The 16,753-nt window shown below is 45.4% G+C and overlaps 1 protein-coding gene across 2 annotated transcripts in view; it reads left to right on the top strand.

The window, feature by feature from the left end:
* SH3RF2 (SH3 domain containing ring finger 2) overlaps positions 1 to 16,753 on the top strand; it is a 124,172-nt gene that overhangs the window by 65,863 nt on the left and 41,556 nt on the right. For both annotated transcript variants that reach the window (XM_082837177.1, XM_082837176.1), the window contains exon 5: positions 3,563 to 3,883. In XM_082837177.1, the coding sequence (XP_082693303.1) occupies positions 3,563 to 3,883 (321 nt within the window). The remainder of the gene's footprint in view (positions 1 to 3,562; positions 3,884 to 16,753) is intronic.

The following is a 16,753-nucleotide window of genomic DNA, read 5'->3' as shown; positions in this document are numbered from 1 at the left end:
TGGTCAAGGATCACGCCCCATTTTCGATTTGTGTGTCTAGGTCAGTGGTAGAGCCATTTGCTGGATCAAGCAACATATGCTGAAGAGGAACAATTACGATGTTTGGGAGATAACCGTTAAGTCTCCAAGGACAGAGATGAGCTACAACTAATCCTAGTTGGATACATAGGAGGTGCTTAAATTTTTGCAGATTAGAGCTTGCATGGTCTCCTGTATTATTTCAAGAAGCTTCTTCATAGGTCTGGGGAAAAAAGGCATCACTGACTTCATTACCCATTCTGATATCCTTTTTTCCCAAAACTTCTACATTTAATGATTATTCATTTGGATACTCTCCCCACTACTCCACCTCTAAAATTAGTGATTACAAGAACCCTCACAGTCATCATCAAACTAGGGTCCTGTTCTCCTAATTGCTAGGAGGGGAAAAGATAATCAAGTGGTTGCTGTAATCTGGGAACCTGGTTTTCAAAAATTACTTGAAATCTAAATTGAGCTTTTTAAAGCAGTACTTAAAATTTGATTCCAGTCATTTCATTAAGACCGGCACTTGCCGAGAACCCTTTAAATAAGTTTTGAACTACCAGCGCCATGCAAAGCAATTGGAAGGAAGGAGAGCTTTCTTCTGAGAGTGAGGTGGGCTTTTTGGCATAAACAGGATTTTTCTTGTTAATGTATCGTTTGACTTACTGAATTGCATCTGGGTAAAAAGTGGTAAAACAAACGCGGAGCTTATGCCCGTTCTTGTCAGGACTTCTCCAGCGGGGCCTGCCTGGGTTATGCGAACCTCGCTCAGCCCAGTGGACCTCAAGGATATTGTTTCTAATGAGTGGGTGCAAATTGAAGAGCTCTGCAGTCCTTCCCCCGCTGAGCTATTAATCACCCTGGCAGAGGACAGGGAAGACCCAGAGTCACACGGGGCTCTCTGTCTGTGTTGCTGATGGAAACACCCACGGTATTGCTCACCTGGGGGCAGAACAATTAGGTGAAGGCAGAAAAAAATTAACTTATTTCATCGTGGCTATGAATGACCAGAAAGAACTTTACTCAGTCAACTCAGAGAGCGTGTATTATCATCTTACTGGGTGAACAGTGGCGGGATGGGTGCTCTGGGGGAACATGAGACATGGTCCAGGCTTCCATCAGAAGCGCCCTAAATCATTTCAGTAATTTCCCAGTTGATCTCCCTCCTTCCGGTCTGGCATTTCTGCATAGCAGCCAGAGTGAGCTTTTTATGTATTTATTTTTATTTACATACAGTAAAATTTGCTCTTTTTGGTGTCTCTGCATTCTGATAAATGCATACAGTATAACCACACTACCATCAAGATATAAAATAGTTCCAACACTTGCCAAAAAATACGAGGGCAGGCTGCCTCCTGGAAGTCCGCTCCTTCCCTGACTGCAACCCCTGGCACCCACTGATCTGTCTTCTGTTCCTGCAGTTTTCCTTTTCCAGAATGTCACAGAAATGGAATCACATAGAATGTAGCCTTTGGAGTCTGGCTCCCTTCACTTAGCATAATGCCTTTGAGGTTCATCCATGTTGTCGGGTGTACTGGCAGCTCGTGCCTTTTCTTTGTTGAGTCATACTCCACGATGCGGACGTGCCGGAGTCTGTCATCCATTCGCCGACTGAAAGACACTGGGATTGTTTCCAATTGTCTGGCAGCTATCACTAAAGCAGCTATAAACACATGCATACCAAGTTTTGAGCGAGCCTGAGTTTTCATTTCTCTTGGGTAATTACCTAGGAGTGGGATGGCTGGGTCAGACGCTAAGGAGGAAACTGTCAAACCGTAGCTTGAGCTTCTAAATAAAAGCATACATCAGATCATGTCGCCCTTCCACCTAAATCCTGCCAAAGGCTTCCTATTACAGTCAATAGACTCAGAGCCTCCCAGTCGTATGCGATCCGGATCCTGCCTGCCTCCATGGTCTCCTCTTTACCACCTGTTCCTCACTTCTTTCTGGTTCTTTCACATCGTTTTCTCCAACAGCCTGAGCTTTCTCCCTCTTCGGGATCTTTCCACTAGCTTGCAATCCCTCTCCTGGAATGTTCTCATGCCTGTCTTCACATGGCTGGTTCCTTCTTGGCATCTGTGTCTCAGCTTGAATGTCACCTTCTCAGCAGGTCTTCCTTGACAGCCCCCCACCAATCTAAAGTAGCCGCCTCCCGCAGTCACCCTCTGACACATGAGAGCATTTATTACCGCCTGGTCTTTTCTTGTTTCATTGTTTACATGCTGGCTCTGCCATGTACGTCACCCCTTCAGCTCTCTTGTCTTTAAAGTGGGCATAATAATGCCCCTTCCCCTACTTGATGGTTTCTTTTCACAATATTACAAGCTTCTGGTGGCAAGAACTACATCTTTTCTAAAATTTTCTACCTCAACTATATTAATCATCTTAATCATCCTCACATTGTTATTAAAAAGTTCTTAAATGAAGAAAAAGTTCTTAAAGGAGCAAACTCCCTTTTACCTCTATAGGTGAATCTCTAAACTAGAATGAGACACGTGCTTTTAGAGGGCAACTGGTAACAATCATCATGATGGAAGTTTAAGTAACTGTCCTGGAAAGTTTATTCGCACAATCCCCTTTGTCAGCATATTTCCGATTTCTGAACGACATGAACTCACAGGGCCCTTGGTGGGCAGGGTACTCAAAATACAATACAGTCAGTGGTGGTGCTAGAGCTGGCTGGAGCTAGATGGCAAGGGCTGGGTGTTAGGTTTTCAGGAATCTTGCTAGCCAGTTGTTAAACCATTGGTAGATCTTTACACCACAGAGATTGGGTGTGAGAGATTGGGGTGAGGGGGGTCATTTGTTTGTTTGTTTTGTTCGTTTTTCTGATGTACCAGCACACCACTGACGGTAAGAGGTATAGAACAAGAGAGAATGGTGATGAGGTAAAAGTATTTAAAGGAAGTAGTAAAAGGTGGTCTTAGCCTTAGGTGATCCAGGGTCCTGAATGGATTTACGTTCTGGTTAAACACTTACCAAACGTATGAACTTGAGCAACTTCATCCACTCATTATTGCACAAACACTCACTGAGCACCCACTCGGGGATACAGCAGAGAACACGTGTATAAGGTCTCAGCCCTCAGGCAGCTAACAGTCCAGCGGAGGAAAGGAGGATAAATGATTACCGTGTGGAGTGGGAAAGCATGGGGGCTGCAGGAACACTGAGAAGGGCAAACAGCCAAGTCAAGGGTGGAGGTGGGGATTCAGGGGTGGCTAGAGGAAGAGGGAAGGGTCCCCCAGGTAAAGGAGGCTGGGATGATGCTGAGAGAGACGGGAAAATCAGAGTAGAGTATCATGGCTTGTTTTAAATTCTTCAGACCTCAGTAAGAGTCGTAGCTACGTTGCAGGAGAGTTGTGAGAATCGATGGATATAGTAAAGGAATTGGGATATACTGATAACAGGTGGAAGCTGACCAAGGAATGACAACTGAGGCGGTGGCATCTGAGCCGACTTCAGACTAGCCTGGGTAAGACACAGCCGCTCACACGAGATCAGGATGCCTAAATTCTCATCAGACCTTTTGCCTTTTCAGCCAAACCTCACTGCAAGACACCTCCTACACAAGAACAAAGGCCGTCAGTCATCCCACACAAAAGGCATGTCCCTGGTGTCATCCTCCAGAGGCAAGGCGACCAACGCACCCACACTCCGAAGGGGCCCGGGGTCCAGGAGGAAGGGGCCCGGGCAGTTCTCCATCATGACAGCCTTGAACACCCTCAACAGGATGGTGCACTCTCCCTCGGGGCACCATATGGTGGAGATCAGCACCCCAGTGCTCATCAGCTCCAGCAACCCCTCTGTGATCACTCAGCACATGGAGAAAGCGGATGCTCCTCCCAGCTCTGTGGGGCAGGTAGGGAACAAACCCCTGGGATAAGGGCACCTTGGAGTTGGGCAAGTGACCCACACCGTGTCACAAGCAATATTGGATCTTTAGTACCTGCTAAGCCCCCATAATGCATTAATAACAACTAATGTCATTATGTGTCAGAACTGTCTATACATGATCTCATTTCATCCTTGAAACAGCCTGTGAGCTAGGTATTATTATTATTGCTATTGTTACCCCCATTTTACAGATGAGAAAACTGAGGTTTAGAGGAGGGGGGTTTGCTTTCCCTTGCTAAGAGCCATGGCATGGTTCCTGTCCCTTAGAGAACTTCCCTCCAAGGAGATAATGACATCTGTTTTCTGGGATCACAGTTTAACCTTCACTGTTCCATCCTCCAGTAATGTATCAGGCATCACGTGACAGGGAAGAAAAAGAAAGAAAAAGAAACTATGGGTTATTGGGTGTTTTCAGGACTAGCTATATACTTTGCAAGGCCCAGTGAAAAATGAAAATGCAGGTCAAAAATGATGAAGAATTTCAAGATGGCAACAGCAGAGCATCAGACCAAGTGAAGGGCCCTTCTGAGCACAGAGCCCTGTGTGACTACACATGTCACATACCCTTGAAGCCAGCCCCAGTGGTTTTCATATGGAGCATTTAATGAGATTATGTATGTAAAGTGCTTAGCACAATGCCTGGCACATACTGAGTACCCAATAAGCATTAGCTCTTAATACTGTTGTTATTAATACAACTGCTGTTATTATTAAGCCTGGCCACTGAGTTGCCAAGTGAAGGGAGATAAGCCAAGGGGCCGTCCTGGCAATCCAGAAGCAGAACTACTTCTAACAGCATGAGGCTATTTAGGTTGAAGGATGCTTTAAAAGATGAAGGACCAGAGGTACAAGGCAAAGTAATTAAGAATTGCATGTCAGGTATTCTGCTATAAACACTCTTTGGAACCATGCAGGTGACAACTCGAAAAGACAAACCTCAACTTGCACTGATGTAATTTTTATTAAGCTGTAAATCTTGTTTTTAAACATGAATCTCTACCTTGGGATTAAATGACTTAATTGGACTCTAATCCCTTTTTAACAAGACAAGGAGGAGGAGAAAGTCAAGGGTTCCTCAAAGACCTGTGTGCTGGTCTAAAAGGAAAACAATCACCTGCTACAGCACTTCAGACCTTATACCACTGTCTGCATCTCTAGGAGGCTGGCTGTTGACGTCATTCTGCCCGCCACTTGCACTACATACACACTCACACACAATTACACTCTCCCCTCCCTATATACTCTCCTTGCATTAAAAAACTGTGAAATTCCCTTCCCTTCCTACCCACACACACTCCAAACACTTTTTTACAAGTACATACACACTTTGTGCCCCAAGTTCTACACCCCGTACACACATATACACACACATACATGCTCCAACATGGGAGCCTAGTGACTCACAGTTAAGCGAAAGACTAGCAGAATTTTTCTGAAACCATTCTTTCTAAATATATAGACATAGGTATACGAAGTACAGCCCACACTCAGTAGATCTAGGCTAGCTCACTCAGCTATAAGTTGGCTTCCCAAAGGATTTAACCAAGAGTCACTTTCCCGGTGCCTTTTTCATTCTTCTCCCTGGTCATTTACCTCATCAACAGAGAGGCTGGACCGAAGTAGAGAATCCTAGTAGGATTCAAAACAAGTAGTATTCCTTCCTAATGTTCACAAATGGTGAGAATTCCAAAGTGTGGCATTGGCATACCCTATCCCCAGTGAACCACTGCACAGTACTGATAGCCTTTTCTCAATTCACATGGTGGTGGATTATAAATATTTCTACATGTTTGCCCAGATGTTGTCAAAAACACACTCTTAAAATGCCCCACTTATGAGCTACATCTAAAGATGAGTGGAAAGTTGAGCAAATGACAAGATCTCCTGCTTCCTTTTTCTCTAACATCCTTGAGAGCTGTGGTTGGGTCTAGCTTATCAAACTTCCCCTCCTTCCCCATCCCAGCACCTTTCATAGTACATAGTCCCTAGTAGGTGGTCAGTAAATCAAGGAATCAAGACATTTGGCTTAAACATCTGGGCAGATGGTGGTGACGTATACATAGACAGGGAAGACTGGAGGAGGAATTTTTCCTATAGAAAGATCACAGGTAAGTGTAATTCTTTCAGCCAGTAGACATCTGTTGAGTGCTTACAATGTACTAATTACCAGACTGAGTCCTGGGGATTCTACTACCAAAACATCAAGAACAGCAATAATAATCTCAAACATTTATTGAAAGTAAAAGAATTGATAGGTAGAAAAGGAAGGAAGGAAGGGAGGGAGGGAGGAAAGAATTCTTTCTTTGTTGCCAGTGTCCTGAGTCCTGCGCTCCATCCTAAAATATGGTAAGAGCCTTTGTAGGTGAGGTACTCTCACCACTTTACAGTGACGTAATTAAGACCCCCAAAGAAAAATGGTTGGGCCACCGTTCCTAGAATTAGTGAACAGTGAGAGTCTGTTCTGACCGTAGAATTGTGTGATTCTGGCCCATAAGATCTTGTCACTATGCTTCGCCATTAACAGAGACGTCATCAGGCAACACCGTTACATCAATGTAGTTTATCTTGAATGTCTGTAGCCTCCCTTTTCTTGCACATCTTCACTTGACTCCAAGGCCTTCCAGCATTCTCTTCCCTGCCCACCCCTCAGTAAAGAATTTGCCCTAAGTCTTCTGCACCTCAAGAAGGTTTTCATTTACTATCACTTTGTTCCTTTATGAACTACCGTGTCCAAGCATTGTGCATGGTACTGAAGGCACCAGGAGTAAGTCTTGCCCCCAAGGAACTCACAGTCTAGCAGGGATACAGAAAATAAATGACTGACTATGGTGGAGTTAGGGCTTCCTAAAATGAGATGAGCACCCTGATGGCTCCCACACTGACTTAGGCGGGGAAGATACTTGGAATTTTACAACACAGAACTGTCGACAGAGAAAGTTACTTCCTTTCCAACTTTCCCCAAGCCTCTTGGTGATATCAGAAAGTCTTAGTTTGGTGCTAGTCTATCTTTAACATCCTCTATCAGGTTTTGCTAATCTCCCTCTGTCAGGAAGAGAGAACCAGGCATCAGGCTCAGAGCTTCGGGCAAGCAACTGCCCATCTCTGAATTTCATAACACTGTTATGTTTTCATCATGTTGTCGGATGGTTATCCTCCATATCTTACAAGTGATACCAGTTCTTGTTCACAGAAGTCTATGAAAAATCTTTAATACTTTATTAACATGTTTAAGCTTTTTTTTAAAAGAACAGTGAGTTCATAAAGGTACAAGTGATATGTGGATATGGCAAAAACCATGGAGATGGGACACAATGCAGTTTAGAGAGCACCAATCCAGAGTAAATACATGCATAATTAGAACGTGTAGGAAGTGCTACGGAAGCAGAGAAGAGGGCATTTGTTAGCTTCAGTCCTGTTCCCTGAGAGAGGGACATTTGAATATTTGAACATTGGTCCTTCTGTGACTGACGTGTAAAAAGTCCAGGAAAATTTTTTAGGGAAAAGCCTCTTTAAAGAATGTTCAGTCCCCACCAACTAAATGGAGGGGGCTTGGAGGATCAAGGAGTAGGTTTTCTGAAAACACCTCTAAAGAAACAATGAAGAGGAAGATTATCCTTCACCTCTTAAACACCAAAGGGTAGCAGTTCCTATCTTCTCACCGAGAGAAGCTGAAGCAAGGAATTCTGTTTTCGTGTTGTCATTGTGTCCTCCCACCCTTGGGAAACCACCTGCCACATCTGGCTGGAATGTCAGGAAGTGACCTTAAAGGTAAACTTTGGACTAAACACAATTGTCCTTGAAAATAATTCAGGATTAGACCTGAAGACTCTGAGTAGGTTCCGTGGGAAACTGCACTGGAGGAGGTTAAGAAGGGGGATTGGAACCAATGTAGCTGGCCTTTGGGGGAGTCCTGGAGATTATCTCTAGGTCTGCACTGAGGACGGCGATGCCTTCGAAGGAGAAGGAAAGTCAACTGCATGGGACACGAGTTAGCAAGAAGTCCGTCAGTAATGCCTCTTAAGGGAAGCCACAGTGCCAGGTCCACCCTGGAGATTCCCAAACTGACTTCTTCAGGATGTGGAGTCGGTTTGTCCCATCTCCCCACTCACAGCACCATGAGGTGCTCTTGTTTGCTGTAACTCTAGCCTTCCTAAGACATTCTGCTCCCCCAGTCTACGCACCCTCCCTGCCCAGGGAACTCAGCCTCTTCCTCCCTTCCCCCTCCCGCCACTGCCAATCCCTCCAGCCCCCTCCTTCAGCCTGCCCCTTCCCCTGTATCACAGGCCCAGGTGAGTGCAACTGCAATGCAGCTATATAGAAAGCCCGTTGTCATTCCAGAGTTCTCTCTTTCCCTCACCTTCTATATCCAGTTCATCAGCAAGTTCAGTTTGCCACCTAAATTGCAATTGTTTCTATTCATCCCATCCCACTGCTTTAGTTTTGGTCCCCATCACTGCTTCAGTCTCTTCTTGGTCTCCCAGAACCTTGCTCAATCTTAACCCCTCACCCTGCCAACCCCCTCACCCCTACCCATTCTCCCAATCATAGCCTCCATGCTCTGGAAAATCCAAATCCGTTTGTCTGCTTCTCCTCCCCAGACCACCAATGGTTCCCTACAGTCTTCAGAAGCGGCAATACCTGCCATTAACTAAGTGCCCACTAAAAGTCAGCAACTCTCAATATGAGATGATTTACAGACATTATGACTATTCTCACAACTCTTCAGAGTAGGTGTTCATATGCCCATTTTACCAAACAGAAAAGGTTTGGGACAGAAAAATTAGATAACTTGCCCAAAGTCTGAAAGCTAGAAACAGACCCAGGATTGGGGGCCAGACCTGTGCCTTCTCTCCTAAATGAGTGAAGGCATTCTAAACCCTCCCTGATCCGACGGTAGCCTTCCAGCCTCCCCCCATGTCCCCCGCCACAGGCATACACAAAAGTTGCAGTGACCTACTCAACATTTGTAAGCATAGTGTATACTAGGCCACCTCTTGGCTTTTTGTCCTTGTACCCGGCATAGTGCCTGCATTACTCTGGGCAATGAACAAACGTTTGTGGAATAAAAAAATGCTGTTCCTCCTGGAATTTATTTTTGGTTCATTTGCCTGTCACAGTCACATGCATACCCCAAGCCCTGTATGTATACCATTTCTTCAAGGAAACTTCTGCCACCCCTCTTCTGCAGAATTAATACCTTTCCCCTGTGTTCACATCACATTGTTTACACTTGTGTTCTTAGTACTATAAGCATCCCATATGTATCTTATCACCAGGCTTACTAGATTGAAACCTTGTTAGGGGCAGGGGTGGTGTTTTATTCATTTATGTTGCTGTTGACTTTCCAAAGCCCCAATAAAGTTTTCTAATAACATATTTTGCCTCAAGAATCAAAAACAAAGACAGAGGCCTCTGATTTACTTAAATAACTACCAATCCCTTTCCCCTCTTCTGATTACCCAGAAAATAAAAGAGGGAAGATAGAGAGGGGGAAGACAGGTCACTGAAATCATTCCTTATGATGTGATTCCCTCCCCCAGGCCTCCTCCATCCCATCCCAGGATGATAATGGCAAGTCCAAGCATCTTTCCTGGGCTCCTGGGAAGATGAGCTGTCCTATGCCTTAGGGAATTCTGAGGTCTGTAAAGCTGACTCTCCTTTCGATCCAATATTCAAAATATTCTGAAGAAAGTAATTTCTAGGAGCTTCAACTATAAGTCCAGATCTCCTGTGTCCCTTTGTCTCCATCTTTCGCAGAAATCTCCCAACCCAACTTTAGGGTACTCAGGACGGCCATGAGAGATGGTTTTTACTGAGTAGTAAGATAATTTTTTTTCCTTTGGACACAGTGTCAGTGCTAATGTATGTTTAAGATTCTTAGCTAATCCTCCTTCTAAGGTAATTTACAGACATAAACTTCCCCTATGCTTATATTATTTTGATTATCTTCCAATATAAATCTTTATCTTTACAATTTTCACGCAACAAACCCCTGCTCACAAGTGAAGCTGTCAGAGCTCTCTCGAACTGGCCGGATTGGCCCCAAAGAGTCGTGAGTGTAAAGTGGGGAGGCTCCACTAAATGAACACCTGTCCCCTCAAACTGTTCTGTTCCATGTCATCATTATCTGCCCCAAAGTACCTTCTATGGGACCCAACAGGTGCTTGAAATATGTTTATTAAGTTTTCAAGAACATACCCCTTGGGTGGAGACAGCCCCTTAGACTGTTCTCATACATTATCAGTTAATGTCTTAGCAGGAGTTCCCTGGCTAACATCTGAAAGCAAAAAAAAAAAAAAAAGACACAGGGTAGAACCAGAGGGCCTCTGCTGCCCTCTGCTCTGCCAGATCCCCTGGGTAAAGAGCTGTCAGGAGCCGCCTAGAGAAGCAGTGTTATGTCCAGGGGAAACCACTCCAGCCTTAGACCCAGACACCTCTCCCCCGTCTCAGCAGTGAGACTTCTGACAAGTCCGTAGCCACTCTAAGCTTCAGTTTCCATCAAAAAGCAGGAACAACCCCTGCCTCACAAGGCTGTCGGGAATATCAAAGATGTAAAGTGGGTGTAAAGGGCTTGGCTCCCATTTTTATTATTTTTGTTATTATTAAAAATGTTAGCAGTCAAAATTGCTTAGTAGTCAGTTGCTAGATTTCTCTTCAAGCACTCTTCTCCAGGTTTTTTGAACTTTTTTGTAAGAGAAAATTTCAAACACATATAAATGTTAAGAGAAGAGCACAGTGAACCCTCCGGTACATATCACCCAGTCTCAGCAATTATCCACTCACAGGCCTATCTTATTTCAGTTATAACCACCCCGCTCATGAACCTGCTCCTAACTGAGTTATTTTAAAGCAAAGCTCAGACATAATATCATTTCATCCATACACATCTCAGTATCTCTTTAAAAATTTCAGGGAGTATTTTCTTCCAAGAGTTTAACATAAGAGTGATCCCATTATCACACACTAGAAAATGGAAAATAATTTCTTAAAAACATTAAATGTTCAGTGCTCAAATGTCCATATTTGCCTTATAAGTTTTTTACAAGATGTTTTGTTTAAATGACATCTAAATGAGGTAAACACCTTGCATTGGGTTGATACGTCTATTAGATTTCTTTTATTCTACAGGTCCTCTTGCTTTTGCTTTCTCTCTCTGTCTCTCTGTCTCTCTGTCTCTCTCTCTGTCTCTGACTCTCTCTCTCTGTCTCTCTGTCTCTCTCTCTCGTCCTTTGCCATGGACATGTAAAAAAAGCCAAGTCATTTCTCCTGTTGAATTTTCCACATTCTGCGTGGTACTGGTTGAGCCTATGCGATGTTAACACACTCCTCTCTACCATTCATGAGGAACCATTCATGACCATTTATTCGGGGCTGCAAAATGGTGACATTCCAAATCTGTCATCCCTCCTGAATTTTTTTTTAATATTTATTTATTTATTTGGTTGGTTGGTTGTGTCAGGTCTTAGTTGTGGCAGGCAGGCTCCTTTAGTTGCAGCTTGTGGGCTCCTTAGTTGTGGCATGCGAACTCTTAGTTGCTGCATGCATGTGGGATCTAGTTCCCTGGCCCAGGATCAAACCCAGGCCCCCTGCACTGGGAGTGTGGAGTTTTAACCACTGCGCCACCAGGGAAGTCCCCCTCCTGAATTTTTTTAAGCTGCAATGCTTCTGTAAGATTGACTACTACCTTCTAAGAGTTGATGATGTGTAAGATCCTATACTGTGAGGTTTTTTTTTTTTTTTTTTTTTTTTTTTGCGGTACACGGGCCTCTCACTGTTGTGGCCTCTCCCGTTGTGGAGCACAGGCTCCGGACGCTCAGGCTCAGCGGCCATGGCTCACGGGCCCAGCCACTCCGCGGCATGTGGGATCTTCCCAGACCGGGGCACGAACCCGTGTCCCCTGCATTGGCAGGCGGACTCTCAACCACTGCGCCACCAGGGAAGCCCTATACTGTGAGTTTTAACTAAATTATTTCACAATGATCTCCAAACTTTCATACCATAGGCCCTCAGCATATACTGGGGAATCCAAAGTTCATGTCTTAACCACCATATATTTATTCTCTCCCCACCCGCCCTGTGTTTCTCTCTCTCCCTTCCTTGTTTGTTCCCGGGCGTTTCCCTAGTTCAAAGACAGGACTCATTTCTCACCACCTTCTCTCCTGGCATGTTTGCCATCATTGAATTGCTACTCCTTTTTCCACTGGCCGCTGCCAGCTGGGCTAATCTCCCCTGCCTGCCTGTGCCAGTCTGCTTGTTTACATCCTTATCACTGCCCTCAGGCCGGCCTCCTCATCCTGGCCCCTTCAGCCGTGTGTTCACCCTTCTGCCCCTCCTGAGGACTGGTTCCCACAGCTGGGCTAAGACCAGGAGGAAAAGACCAGGTTTCTTCAGCCTGGAGAAGAAAGGGCTTCAGTGTTGCTGTGGGAATAGGAGTTGACTTTATTTTTCCAAACATGGGCTTATAGACTGGTTTTGTGTTCCTGTGTCTGGAAGAGGAAAGGAACATAAATCAGCACATGTAGGATTTCATGAGGAACAGGGAGAAATCTCTCCCATCACATAGACTGTTAGAAACTAAGCACTGAAAATGCTGAAGGAGCCTGTGCATGCTGCTGTTGGGTTTTGGGGTGGTTTTTATTTTTCCCTGTAGAGGAAGGCAGTTTAATATAAACAGAAGGGCTCTGAGTCAGGCTGAGCTTCATGCCACGGCTTTGCTACCTAATAACTCAGTGACAGTGAACTAAGTACCTTACCCCATTGAGCCTCAGCATCCTCATCTGCAAAATGGGTAGGTCCTTCCATGCGAGGTCTTTTCAGGGATTAGCCGTAACTCAGTAAGCTGCTGCCACTGCTCTTACCTGCTTGCCTCCAAGCAGAGTGTTTAGAATATATCATCATTGGTGTGATTGAGGAGAACCCCTGGCTTAAACCGGGCATTGAGCCAGACATCTTCCAAGATCCAGGTGACCCTTCCAACCTGATTTCCCTAAGGTATATTTTTCACAAGTCCTGGCCAACACGGGGGTGATCTTGTCTCATTTTATATGTGAGAAAATTGGCAGGAAAAGATAATTCCGTAACAGAGTCAACGTCTTCCTCCAAAATCAAATCAACTAAATGTGGTTTAAGACCAAACTAAGAGTCCTTTTACTGCATCGTTTAATGCCTCATCCGTGAGCCATGTGGTCCCAGGCTGCAAGAGTGATCATTAGTACAAGACAGGTGCCACCACCACCTGATGTGCCATGATGTCGCCAGTTAGGCCTAAGAATCTGATCCGAATGCTCCCTTCCATCAGCAGCATGACCGGGGGGAGCCATTTTGCCTCTCTAGGTCCCAGTTTTCTCATTTTCTAGGTGGAGTAATAAAACAGACCTGGCAGGGTATTATGTTGCTCAGTTAGCGAATAGCACACTCTGAAGGTAAGTGACACCAGGAAGAACAGCTCCTATTATTTAGTTAATGATGGTCCTGGTTGGGATTCCTCTGGTCTTTTCTCAAGCACACTTTCACACAAGAGTTCTCTTTCCTTTCTGGCTACTGCAAAGCTTTCTCAGCCCCAATAGGTGTCAGGTAGAGCTCTCCTCTAGGAGCTTTTAAACAAAGAGCTTCTTGGCACTTTAGGGAGAAACAGTATAGTAAGAAGATAAAAATAAGGGCTTTGGGGGTCAGCCAGCTCTCACTCTGCCTCTTACTGAGCAATATAACATTGGGCAAGTTACTTAATCTCTCTGGACCTCTGTTCTTCCATCTGTAAAATGAAAGTGATGTGGTGATTTTGGGGTTTTTTTAAACCTCTTAAGATCGCTGTGAGGATAAAATGAGGTGATGCATGTACATGAGATAATGGCCAGGTTTTGGCAGTGGTAAATGGCTCGGTAAATGTTCACTGTATGATTAATGTTGGGTCGGCTCAGGAAGCTATGACCTGCCCCCATGCCCATGCCCCAGGGCTGGCCTGTGCAAACAGGCCTTGCTAAGAATGCCGTCCGCCAGCAGCACGCTTCAGAAGGATGCTCCATCAGAGCCTGCCTGGGGTGCAGAGGCTTCCAAAAGTCCCCGTGCTTCCTTGTTAAGCAGTGGCAATTCTGGAAGTAGGGAAGGAGTATGGCTTTGGGCTTGTATCTTGCAGCCCCTTGGGGCAACTGTATTTGCTCAGCTCAGACCCTCAGCTATAATCCCAAGGGGAACCCGCAGGAGGGAAGCCATGAAAAAAGACTTTGGACAAAGGAGGAGACCAGGGTGGAGACTGAGGCAGGGCCGTGTTTCCACCATCTTTTTTTGGCACCTTTCAGCTTTTTCTGTAAGCCACATCCTCATCTGGTCTAGTTGCCCAAGCCCCTCACAGCCCACCAGTGAAGCAGCCAACAAAGAGTTGTCAGGTGCCCCCAATGCTCCAGGCACAGGCAGTACAGCGGACCAGGCAGACCTGGTCCCTAAGCTCGTGGAATCTCCAGACCAGCAGGGAAGACAAATACTAAACAAAGTATTATAAATACCTGATACAAGATTGTAAGTGTGCAAAGTTCTGTAAGGTTGAAGGACGGGGAATGAAGAGAGTCTGAGGGTGGTCAGGGAAGCCTACCTGCAGGAAGTGACCTTCAGGTAGAGAGAGACCTGACGGATAAAGGAAGTCAGCCTGGGGAAAGAAGGTGGCGAAGCGAGACCCTCTCCTCAGCCCCAGCAGCCCAGTTCACTTTATACTGAAGTTAACGCCAGAAAACGGCAGTGCTCCTGGAGCACCATGAGGCCTGCTGTGCACAGATCCCCGCCCTGCCCAAGCTCCCTGAGGTACTCTGGGGAAAAACCATTCTTGTTTCTGGTGACCAAATCAAGTTTGGTAATTAACCCAGCTTGCTTCTTTGATTCAGCATTTCTTCAACAAGAAGTTAAACTTTACATCATCATTCTGCCCAACTAATCCTGGCAGGTGAGCCACTCAGGGGCCCCAGCCCTGCCAGGGTTGAAAAAGGGAGCGGCCTGGCCTGCACCGCAGACATTTTAACACAGACTCTTTAGCCCTGGGAGCCAGGAGCAAGGGTAACTCATACGCGAGGCCACTGGGGCCCTTAACACACACACACACACACACACACACACACACACACACACACACACACTCACAGAATTCAGCATGAAGGAAAAATAGGAGAGGAAAAATAAAATAGAAGGTCAAGAGAAAGAGAAAAGAGGTGTACAGGGCAACAGTCAGGGACAAGGAAGGTAGTATAGAGAGGGTAATACAGGAGACATGGACATTCCTCAATGGCACAGGGACCTTGTCCATGTGGCTCAAATTTGCTAGGACCCAGTAATAGCACCTTTCACACAGACCTGTTAGGAAAGTGAATGAGATATTCACATAGAGAAGGCTTTGTCAACCTCAGTACTGCTGACATCTGGGGCCAGATAACTCTTTGTTGTGGATACTGTCCTGTGCACGGTAGGGTGTTTAGCAGCATCCCTGGCCTCTACCTACTAGACGACAGGAGCACCCACCACCTGGTTGTGGCAACAAAACATATCTTCAGACCTTCTCAAATGTCCCCCAGGGTCAAAATTAGCCCCAACTGGAGGCCACTTATGTGCGGGAGATAGCACAGGGCCTGGCGTATAATACATGTAGAATAAACGGCAGCTGACATAAGGTCTGTGCGAGGCAAATGCCCTTTCTGAATATCAGACCCTTCTTCTCAAGCACATGCCAAGAATATAAGGGCTTTGGAGAAAAACTGGAACTTTCCGCAGATGGGATGGGTAGACTTGCCAGTGCCATCACTGGAAATGTGCAAACAGACTCATGTGCACAGGGATGGAGAGGCTGAAGGGACCTATATATTCACTGGATTGTTGGAACAGGTCCACTTTCCACTCTGCTCAGCTCAGAGGGAAAGGAGCTAATTTTGTGGCGTGGGTAGCAGGTGCCAGGCCCAGTGCCAGGGTCTTACATATAGACCAGCCTCTGTGGGTTCTGTGAATAGGTATTATTATTTCCATGTTAGATGGAGGAACTGTGACCCAGAGAGGCTAAGTAACTAGCTCAGTGTTACTCAGCAAGTACATTTCAGGATTTGGGTCAGAACCCAGGTCTGACTCTCTTCCAAGCCCATGCTCTTTCCCCACCCAGGTGGCAGGAGTAGGGCTTCTCATATGCCTACTTAATCATTCACAGTGAGAGTTTAAGAGCAACTCGAGGGCAGCAACCAGGCTTAGTGGGAAGGAATGATGGGATTGATTAGCAATGTCCGTCATGGGCCCAGGAATAGGAAAAGGAGGCAGGTGTTCCAGGTGTTTGCCATCCTTGTACAGACCCATAATCCAAGATTCAGTGATTCTGTATCATCCTAGCTGGCGTTTTCTGGGGTCTACACTGGACTAGGGGTACATCCCGCTTTGTTCGGCAAATTAGCTGCTTTCATGCTTTCTCGGGGCATAGCTGAAAATCAAGTCTTCTCCATAGGTGAGGGTTCCTACAGAGGGCACAAGGAGCCTGTTCTTAACACATTGTTCTCATGGAGAAACAAGGTATCACAACCCTTTGTTAATGCTTGAGGAATTTTATTTTTGATGATTAAACTGTTCTCAAAAAAGAAAAGGAAAGAGAAACTTCTGAGGAAATGGGCCATTTCTTTTCATAGAAAAAAATGTTTGCTGTATTTTCAAAGTACAAGCTTTGGAAGATGCAATATCTATCCTTCTCCCTCTCTTCCCACTCCAAAATAATCCAGCCCTGGTGGAAAATTGCACAACTAGATGCATAACAAAACCTGCTTACACGTGCAAAGAACATTGCAAACACCAGTTCGTCTGTTTCCAGACACTTCAGCTAGGGAAA

Source organism: Leucopleurus acutus (assembly GCF_964270905.1).
Source record: "Leucopleurus acutus genome assembly, chromosome: 3".
NCBI lineage: Eukaryota > Metazoa > Chordata > Mammalia > Artiodactyla > Delphinidae > Leucopleurus > Leucopleurus acutus.
This window is presented reverse-complemented; position numbering and strand designations above follow the sequence as displayed.